The 10,557-nt window shown below is 30.5% G+C and overlaps 1 protein-coding gene across 1 annotated transcript; it reads left to right on the top strand.

The window, feature by feature from the left end:
- Window positions 1-7,422: 7,422 nt before the first annotated feature.
- LOC118047793 (F-box protein SKIP2) lies at window positions 7,423-9,550 on the top strand. Its single transcript, XM_035057167.2, has one exon. The coding sequence runs from the start codon at window positions 7,505-7,507 to the stop codon at window positions 9,353-9,355; it is 1,851 nt and encodes a 616-aa protein (XP_034913058.1). The 5' UTR covers window positions 7,423-7,504; the 3' UTR covers window positions 9,356-9,550.
- The last annotated feature ends 1,007 nt before the right edge of the window (window positions 9,551-10,557 follow it).

Genomic DNA, 10,557 nt, shown 5'->3' with positions numbered 1-10,557 from the left:
GGGAAAAAAAGAATAACTTTACTTATGTGATTTAAAATTACGCTTTACATTCTATAGTTTATACATCTGCGTAAGAAAAAGTCAATAAAAATGTCGGAATTTTTTACAAAATTAGTATTTTATTTCAATTAATAACTAAAAAACACGTGCTAAGTTAAAATAACAAAATTGTCGCTCTCCCTCTCTTTGCCAAACTTACAGCCCTAGCCACCAACCTCCACTATACTTGTCAGAATCTGGCCACCTAAACCCAACAGAAACTTAGATCCTCAACATCAATTTACAGATTTATGTGTTGTTCATCCAAATCGTTTTAGTTTATTCTTGCAGTAACATCAACTTAGATTGTTTCTATAGTTTTCTCCATCAGTAATATTAAGCTTTGAAATCATTTTAATGAGTTATGCTAATGAATGCGAGCTCCCCAGAGATAGTTCATCAACCTCAATCTCTCTCTCCTCACCTAGCGTTAACGCCCGGTTAAAGATTAAGATCATTTCATGGTAAGAAATGCCAGCCCTAGGGTTTTAATCTGTGGTAGCAACATGTTCTATCATCTGATGTCTTTGAAAGGCTGACAAGTTCTTTATATTGTTCTCCTTACGGGATGGAGGGAGCAGATGTAAAAATAATAATAAAAAAAAAAAAAACAAGAAGAAGAAGCAGCAAAAGCTAAAACTATTTTTCTTGCTTTATTTATAATCATCACTTTTCAGAATAAAGAGATGATATTTATACACTTTCTGTCGTATCCAATGTCTTGAGTACTCACGCAAGCTTGGTAGAATCAAATGCCTTTTTCTCTTCTTGACTTTCAAAGGTGCTGTAATATATTGGGTTAAAGTTTTAAGATAATCAGATGTCGAAGTTATCTTATGAAAAAGTATTAGTCTGATCCAACCATTATATTAAAAGCTATGTTCAAAGCTATGTAGTCAAGCTTTAATATATGTTAAATAATTTTATCTCTTACTTGGATTATATTCATCAATGCTTGATCTTTTTTTGAACTCAATTTCATGCTTGATACCATCTTAAAATAAATTCTCAAAGCTTGCTTGGTTTAAATGTCATGAGTCAACACATGTCTCTTTGATCATCTCACATTTTGCCTTGTAAATGGTTAAATTATGATGTGCAATGGATTTTGTGATGTCATTTGTTGATTCTTGTTAGCAATAAACTTTAATAGAATAAACTTTAATTTTATTATGAAAAGAGTAATGTATATTTGCTTATAATATTTTCAAGACACAACTACTCTGTTGACTTTAAAAAAATATCAACTAATGGATTTGAAATTCTTAAAATCAATTGTCTAATTTGCATTACTATACTTTTCTAGTATTGTCGGTAACTAATATGATGTGACTTGTAGTTCAAGATGTACCCCAAATATTTAAGTACTTTAATTAATTTTTTTTTAAAGATCCATGCTTGGATTACTAGTAAATCTATTTAGTTTGCTAACTAAGCATGCAATATTTGGTTTTGTGCTTCATAACAAACACTAAACTCACAATTATCCAAGATTTTTATTTTTTATTTTTTCTTTTATTTATCTAGAAGATTTACTATGGTTGCTAAGTACATATGATTTTTATTTTTATAAATGCATAATTTAAATACAACTAATTTATTTAAAATTTAACAAAAAATAAAGATAAATTACAACAATCTCTTAAAGGTATTATGAAATTATAGAAACCATCCAAGAGATTTATTACTATATAAAAAATAGTTAAATTAAAAAAATAAAAAAAATAAGAGAGAGGATATTATTTAAAATTTAAATTAAAAAAATTAATAAAAAATATTAAAAAAGGCTAGATGTTCAAAAAATATTTTTATATATTTTTATTTTAATTAAAATTTTCAATGATTTATATTTTCAAGTAAAAAATAAAATTTTTTTTATAAAAAAACTAATTTAAAAAACAATTTTTGTTTTATCATATTAAAAAAAAAAAAAAAGTAATGTCTCAATATTTTTTACATGATTATATGAGAAGTAAACGAATGATTAATTTGAGTAAATTATATAAAAAATTAAAAATTAAAAATAATAAAATAGATATTTTATTTTCACTTAATATTTCTCAAGAAATATTTTAAAAAAAAATTACATATTAGATTTATTTATAATTATTTATAAAACTGTTGTTAATTACTATAAAAGCTATCATCTTATTTAATAGTTATGGCATAATTGGATAATTTTGTAAACATTATATGAATAAATTAAGAAAGATAGAAATTAATTAAAAAAAATACAAGATGATGACCAAAATTCCCTTTAACAAAGCAGGATAGGCTTTACTCGGCCTAGAAGGCCACTCTTGCGCGCTTGCCCAAAACCAAATAAACCAGGTGAGTTTATGCCTGAAAAGAAGGCTAGGAGTCATGGCTATCTTTATATATATATATATATATATATATATATATTCTCCTTCTAATATCGTACTTAATTATTTAAATATTATATAAATATGGATATGAATTAAAATAGATTTTGATGAATTGATATAAATTTTGCTTTAATTAATGTATTTAGTATAAAATACGTTGAAGAACTTTAGTATTGGAAAGAGAATAGATAAATATGTAAGAATTATATAGAAATATTCATGTTGAAATTCTGGAAATCTGTCTTTTGGTTGAAAACTGCAAAATTACAGCTTGGTCCTTAAAGTTTTGAAAAATATGATTTTGCCCTTAAATTTTGAAAAATTACAGTTCAGTGCCTAGACATAAATAAAAGTTTTTAAGATATATTTTGATAGAAAACTCAATTTTATTTGTGGTTTATTATCAAGTTCTTATAGTCTTCTTTTGAATTGGGAATTGATGTTATTTTACAATAAAATATGTTTAGGTACTTTAGAAGCCCTACACACAACAACTTCTATGTGATTGGTGGATGTTAGAATTTGTCTCGGTTTGATCATTGCTATATATATTGTGAGAAAATAATACATAATATGCTTATGGGAATTATACTAATATGGAAATAATACTAATATATGTATAATAATCAATATGAATAATATGATGTCGGAATTAAATGTGATTTAATGGTTATCTCTTCTATCAGAATTATATGATTCTTGTATGGTTTGACGAGTTATTGATGCAGAATTGTTCTTTATATTTTTAATTTGAGATTTCAAAGAAAGTTTGCAATTTGACCCTACAGAAACTAAAAATAATAATTAATGATCAAAGTAGAAAGAACTAAAACCTTAAAGGAATTGGAAAGAAAAACCCAACGAACAGTGCTGTGAACGCTGCTACAGTCATATATGATATCTGTTAGTTTCTGTGTTTTAAAAGTAATTTTTTAAAAAAATTTAATTTTTTTTTATTTTTTTTTTACTTTAAATTAATATGTTTTTAGTGTTTTCAAATCACTTTTATATGTTGATATCAAAAATAAATTTTAAAAATTAAAAAATATATCTTTAATATGTATTTTATTATAAAAAATTATTTAAAAAATAACTGTAACTATATTGTCAAACAAACTCGCGCTGAGAGATAGGACATGCGGTATAACTTTATATGACAAAACAGAGAGCTGTGAATGGCCAATATATATTTACTTGGTGGTTGTTTTCACAACGCCCACGCTGCGGAATCAAGAAAGAGAAAACACCGCCATGAGAGTGCTTTGCTTTGCCGTCCACTCGACTACCACAAACAATTATTTGAAACAGCAAAAATCTTTACTAATCATGGCTTCCATGGCTTTGACTAATCTTGAAGAAAGGGCACACCACACCACAAACCTGAGTCGGTGCCCAATTTGACTGATCTACGCCACGCCTTTAATGATAAATCAATTTGACAAAAGGCTAGAATCATTGAGAGGCGGTCGTGGGATATCCACTCCAATTTCGCTGTTCTAATTACTATTCTTGAGCTAAACGCGTTGTTTTTTTTTTTTTTAGAATTTTATATCAAATAATTTCAAAGTATTTTTTTATTTCAAAAAATTGAATAAAATAAAATATTATTTATTTTTTAAAATAATTTTTAACATCAGCACATTAAAATAATGTAAAAATATTAAAATAATTAATTTAAAGTATAAAAATAAATAATTTTATAAGAATATTTTTAAAATATAAAAACAGACTAGTTATAAAGTTGACAAACAACATCGACTGTACATATGCATGTCTTTTGCAAGAAGGTGGCACCCAAGCTTGGAAAGAAAGCAAAGGTTCAATGGTCAAATGCGAGTAAAAGGCGTCAATCCCCGCGCTTTGTCAAAAAAAAGTAGGTTTATGGTAAATAACAATCCACGTCCAAGTAATAGGTCAGTAATCAGCATGTAAGATTTGGTCCAAACCACCACCAAGTAATAGGTTTATTTGAGGAATATTTATTTTTTAAAAAATATTTTTATATTATTTTAATTTATTAATGTTAAAAATAATTTTTTTAAAAAATATTATTTTAATATATTTTTTAAAAATAACCATTGCTACTCTCTGAAATCTAAGCATGCTTACAAATTCAAGTCATACTTTTATTTTTTTATTTTTTTAATAAGTTCGTTGGGTCTTGAACCACACAATAATAGGAGACAACCATTTTTATTTTTTTACAGTAAAATCACTTGGATTCGAACATGCCTGTTTATTAAAGAAAGTTGCTAAGTGTACAATCATTAGACCATGTTTGTTTGTGTCGAGTCATGCTTTTATTGTCTAAAAACCAAACATGACTCCTATTAATCAGGGAAAATGTTCTATGAAAAAAAAAGAATAATAATAATAATAATTAGGAAAGAGGAAACGAGGATCAATTGCACCAAGGTAAGGGTAAATATTTAAATAATCTGCAGAGAAAAGCTTCTTACTGGGCCAGGATTGACCAGAAGAGTTCGCAATCCATTTATAAGAATGAGTAGGTTATTGACCCACGTCAGTTAAGCCCCTTGCACTCATTTGTTTGGGCCTGTTCACGTGCCACGCCATCAAAATGGTAAAACAGTCATTTGCTTTTTAAGGAAGCAAAAGCCTACTTTTCACTAGTTGCCTTCGAAAGCGACAGGAAAATAAAAATGGAGATGCCACCAGAACAATGATACGTTGTAGGTGAGCTTCTAGACCTGTTTCTGCTTTTTTCTTTTTCTTTTTCTTAATGCTTTATTAAATTAATATTTTTAATTATTTTAATACACTTATATAAAAAAATATATTATAATATAGCGGCGAGGCTGAACGTTTCAAAACTTGGAATAGTCCTGCTCCATCACTAGTTGTTCAAACGTATTTGACCTTGGATTGAATGAAGAGTTGACCGTTGACTTTTATTAACAGATTAAGACTCCCCCACTTGTTGATTTGACTGTCGAAGCGTTGCCGGGGTTGGCCGGTGCCTCGTTTTTCTCAGCGATTCAAAGAATTTTTTGGTCGGGTTGTTGCTAACCGACTAATAAGGGAATTTAAAGGGTTTTTTTTTTTTTTTTTTTTTTTTTTAAAGTATAATAATAATTGTTTTTAAAAATATATTAAAATAGTTATCTTCTTGCTTATTGGTGCCAAGAGCTGCTTTGGCCCTGCAAGTGGCATTCTTGGAAGAAATAAAATTGGGAAAAATTTTGTTTAGGTTTTTGCTAACAGAGGATAGAGTTTAATTCTCACGTTCTTTTGAATATTCAATTTTGAGAGTAAATAAAATTCAAATCTGAATTTGTTTTTAATACTGCCTGATCGAAACTTGAAAATATCAAATACGAAATTTCTGCCGGTGCATTCAATGAATGGACTTCACACGCAAAGCCTACTCATTCTTACCGTACGATGAAACCAAAAATAATTTAACCTAAGTTCAGATTTTTTTTCAAATAAAATAATATTGTGATTTTTTAACCTATAACACACACACACACACATTTCTTCATAAGCTTTAAACACGTACCAGAATTAAAATCAATCATGGTGGAAGTGATTTTTACCTCTTAATCACAAAGAAATTGATAAGAAATCCAAGCTTTCTTCATTTCTTCTCTTTCTCTTTCTAACTTCTAACACCTCTATTTTTAAGTTTATAACACTTTTCAAAACTTGAAATCCTTTGTTTTAATCCTTCAAAAACTTCTGTAAACACTTTAGTCTTGTTCTATTAAGTGTTTTAATGTAAGAAAATAAAAAGAATCATGAAAAATTACTCTCCTTTCTTCACTTAATAATCGGTAGCTCTTGGCTTTCAAAATAAGCCAATAAATATATTTATATGCCCCTATTAATTTTTATTTATAATAGTGCTACTAGACTTCAATTGGAGAAGATTTTTGTTTACCCAAGTATCCTATCTCAACGTAATTTTTAAAACTTGTTTTGCCTTGAAGTTTTAATCTATAAAACTTAATTTTAAATAATTTAATACATATATATTTATTTTATTCCATTATATTTTCGGGCTAATTTTCTAATATTTCATTAACAATAATATTTTGAACCAGGGGTTTTACGATGAATATCCAATATTTTTGATCTATAAGAAATGGTGTATTGTTCCGGTACGTGCAAGTTAAAAAGAAAAAGAAAAAGAAAAAGAAAAAGAGAGAGTTAAACAGTAAAATATAAAGCAAATAAACAAACTAAAATGTAAAGAAAAGTTATATATAAAGAAAACAGTAAAAGAAAAGGAATAAATTGCAGAAAATTTATAAACTGTATAAATTATAAGGCTAATCAATTTTTCCATAATTGGATGAAATATTTAAATCAATACAATATTAGAATTTCACTTAAATACCTAATTCGAATCATAAATAAATTGTTTGTATTACACGATGAATTATATAACTTGAACTGAACTATAATTTACTATACGTGTCCTTTCTACTAATTACATAAATCCTAACTTTTCTACAAATTCTAGTTTACCCCGTTGAAAAATATATGATAAAAGAAAAGGGAATTTTCGTGGTTTTGAAAGGAATCAAGTTTTGATTATAGAAAACAAGAACGGCCGGAGGCTGCGTTGATAGCTAAAAGAAAAGGACTGGTTACCGAGTTGGTGGCGTCAAACGCGGTCCTATCCTCGTGCTACATATTTAATTATTTTGTAGTTACGGAGAAGAAGCGCGTTTGTTTTTTAGTATAAAAAGAATTTTCGGAATTTTTTATTTTAAATTAATTTTTTTTTTATGATTTTAAATTATTTTAATGTACTTATATTAAAAAATAAAAAATATATTATTTTAATATATATATATATATATATATATATATTAAAAAAACAATTTAAAATAGAAGCTCAACTTCGCCCCCTGTTACAAGCAAGTTCTGGTCAAAGGCATCAATCATCCCCTCCCTTTTATTTTATTTTATTTTATGCTTTTCTTAAAAAAGAAATCAGAAATGATGAGTGACCTTCGAGAAGAGTGCTTCGAACAAAAACAACCCGTCCTTCCGTGTTCCCACCATCCCAAGTTCTTCCCTTCCCTTCGTATATTAATAATAATATTCATCCTCACATTCCTCAAATGAAGTACAAACAATACGTTTCCTCCTGCTTTTCTTTAAACGGCCACGATCACTCCTGCTTGTACACGCAATCCTACTCGGTCCTCGGCGATTACGACGAGGACACGCCCCCCGTACCTTTTGACGGACTCGCCCACCTAATTATTTATTACCATTTTCGCTTGTGCCACAACACTCTGCCTCTCCCTCTTCCTCTCTCATGCCCTGGAAAACCTGAAAAGATAAACTTAAACGAAGCTGGGACAGAGTCTAAACCAGTTACTGCAGCGGCGCGTCTTTTCACTCACCAAATGGGCCAATCATCTTCCACCGTTAGTTATTCTACCAATCAATTTTTAATCTCACCGGAACCCTCGGACTTCACCGACGAAATCAAAATCGGCCCTCTTACAGACTACACGGACGGCATACCAGACGAGTGTTTAGCTTGCATCTTTCAGCTCCTCAACGCCGCAGACCGCAAAAGATCCTCCCTTGTCTGCAAACGATGGTTGCGCGTCGATGGTCAAAGCCGCCGCCGGCTTTCTCTCAATGCGCAATCGGAGATAACCTCTTATGTACCTTCAATCTTTACTCGATTCGATTCGGTTGCTAAACTCTCTCTCCGGTGTGACCGGAAATCTCTTAGCTTAAACGACGATGCGTTGCGCATGATTTCTATCCAGTGCGAGAGTCTGACGCGGCTCAAGCTTCGTGGATGCCGTGAAGTAACAGAGCTAGGTATGGCTGATTTTGCTAAAAATTGTAAGAACTTGACGAAGTTTTCTTGCGGTTCGTGCAATTTTGGGGCTAAAGGAATTAATATGTTGTTAAAGTATTGTATTAAACTTGAGGAGTTGACTATTAAGCGGCTTAGAAGTGTCAATTATGGGAACGACTTGATCGTACCCGGCGCGGCTGCTTTAAGTTTGAAATCGATTTGCTTAAAGGAGTTAGTTAATGGCCAATGCTTTGAAACGCTTGTGGTTGAGTGTCAGATGCTTAAGACTTTGAAAGTGATTCGTTGTTTAGGCGATTGGGATAATGTGCTTGTAAAAATGGGGAATGGAAATGATTCTTTGAGTGATGTTCATTTAGAGAGGTTACAACTGAGTGACATTGGGCTTGGAGCCATTTCGAAATGTGTAAATATAGATAGTTTGCATATCGTGAAGAATCCAGAGTGTTCGAATTTAGGGCTTGTTTCTGTGGCGGAGAACTGTAAGAAGTTGAAGAAGCTTCATATTGATGGGTGGAAGATTAATCAGATTGGAGATGAGGGTTTAATGGCTGTTGCGAAACAGTGTCCGGATTTACAAGAGCTTGTTTTGATCGGTGTTCATGTTACGCATTTTAGCATGGCGGCAATTGCTTCTAATTGTCGGAGATTGGAGAGGTTGGCATTATGTGGGAGTGGAGCTATCGGTGATGCAGAGATTGCGTGCATTGCAGCCAAATGTGTGGAATTAAAGAAGCTCTGCATCAAGGGGTGTGCTATTTCTGATTTTGCAATTGAAGCGCTTGCTTGGGGATGTCCGAATTTGGTCAAGGTTAAGGTCAGGAAATGCAGAGGAGTTAGTAGTGAGGCTGTGGATTGGTTGTTGCGGCGCAAAGGATCACTTGTTGTCAGTTTTGATGCTATTGAAAGTGAAGGGTTGGACGCCAGTGGTAGTGATGTTGTAGGTCAAGAAAGCGGTGTGGAATTTCCGGTGATGGGCGGGCAGGTAGTTGTCGGGGATGGCCCTTCAGTCAGTAATGGGAGATTGGCACAGTTTAGGGCAAAGATGGGGCTTTTTGCAAGTAGAAACTTAGTGCCCCGTGCCTTTCACAGGCCATCAAATCATGGGGATAGTTCAAAAAGCAATCTGTGAACTATCTTTGTAAGAGATGGCAAGATGGGAAACCAGCTCTTGCTCCATTTGTCACCTTCTTTTTTTAATTGATTGCTCTAATTACTTGATTCTTGTTTTTAGCAGGATATGTTCTTATGATGTGCTCTTGCACCTCTTTCTGTATTGTTCAATTTTTGTTAGCAGTTATAAATGAAAACAAGAAGAATTTCTGCATATCATTGCTTGTCTATCATCTTTCTTATCGCACTTATATTTCTGCTCTTATATTTGACTCAACAAGCTTTACTTCCCAAGTTATTTCATGTGTTTATCCTATCATCACAACCCACCCACTAGACTGGCATATGTTGAATCATTAGAATAACCCATGATGATGCTTCTGGTTTTGCCATCTGAAGAGTTTCTGCAGTTTGCCCCTGTTATATGCCCCCCCCCCCTCTTTATCCATGTATATATATTGATGTCGATTTCAGCCTTTGAATTCTATTTATTCTTTTGAAGTGGCCCTGATTCCTTTTTTTTTTTGTTCAAAAAGACTTGATTTTTTAATACACTACCAGCAATTTCATAGATTTTTAAAAGAATTGAAGGGTTCAAATCAATAGTTCAGAGGAAATATCTTAGCTTTTGCCAGATTTTTAGGCAATAGTTGATGCGTACAATTTAGAAATCCTTAGGAAGCGGTTGAGAATGTAGTTGAAACCGCGTGTTTTTTAAAAAATTTAATTTTTTTTATTAAAATTTAATATAATTTGTATATTTTGAATTATTTTAATGTGTTAATATCAAAAATAATTTTTAAAAAAATAAAAAAATATTATTAATATACATTTCGGAATTGAAAATTATTTAAAAAATAATAGTTATTAAAGCAAGTTGTTGACAAACATATTTTTAAAGCAAGTTGTTGACTCCACCAATGAAATATAGAATCAAAATTCAAAGTCTTTTTTTTTGTTTTTTTTTTTTTTTTAGTTTTACGGAGTAACCGATGGACGGAATTTCAAGGTGAAACCATGTTTTGGGATAAAGTTATGGGGTGTTTTGCATTGATGTAATGATTATTTTTTATATTAAGATAATTTTGTTTTAAAAAATTATTTTTTATATATCTAAAAATATTAAAAATAATTAATTTAAAATTAAAAAAAAAATCAACTTTTTTAAAAAACATGAACATATCACAGAGACAAAGAAGACTATCTCTTCTCTAATATCTT

The sequence above is a fragment of the Populus alba genome, chromosome 7 (genome assembly GCF_005239225.2).
Source record: "Populus alba chromosome 7, ASM523922v2, whole genome shotgun sequence".
NCBI classification, from domain to species: domain Eukaryota; kingdom Viridiplantae; phylum Streptophyta; class Magnoliopsida; order Malpighiales; family Salicaceae; genus Populus; species Populus alba.
Note: the sequence above shows the minus strand (reverse complement) of the source record. Positions and strands in the feature narration are given on the sequence as shown.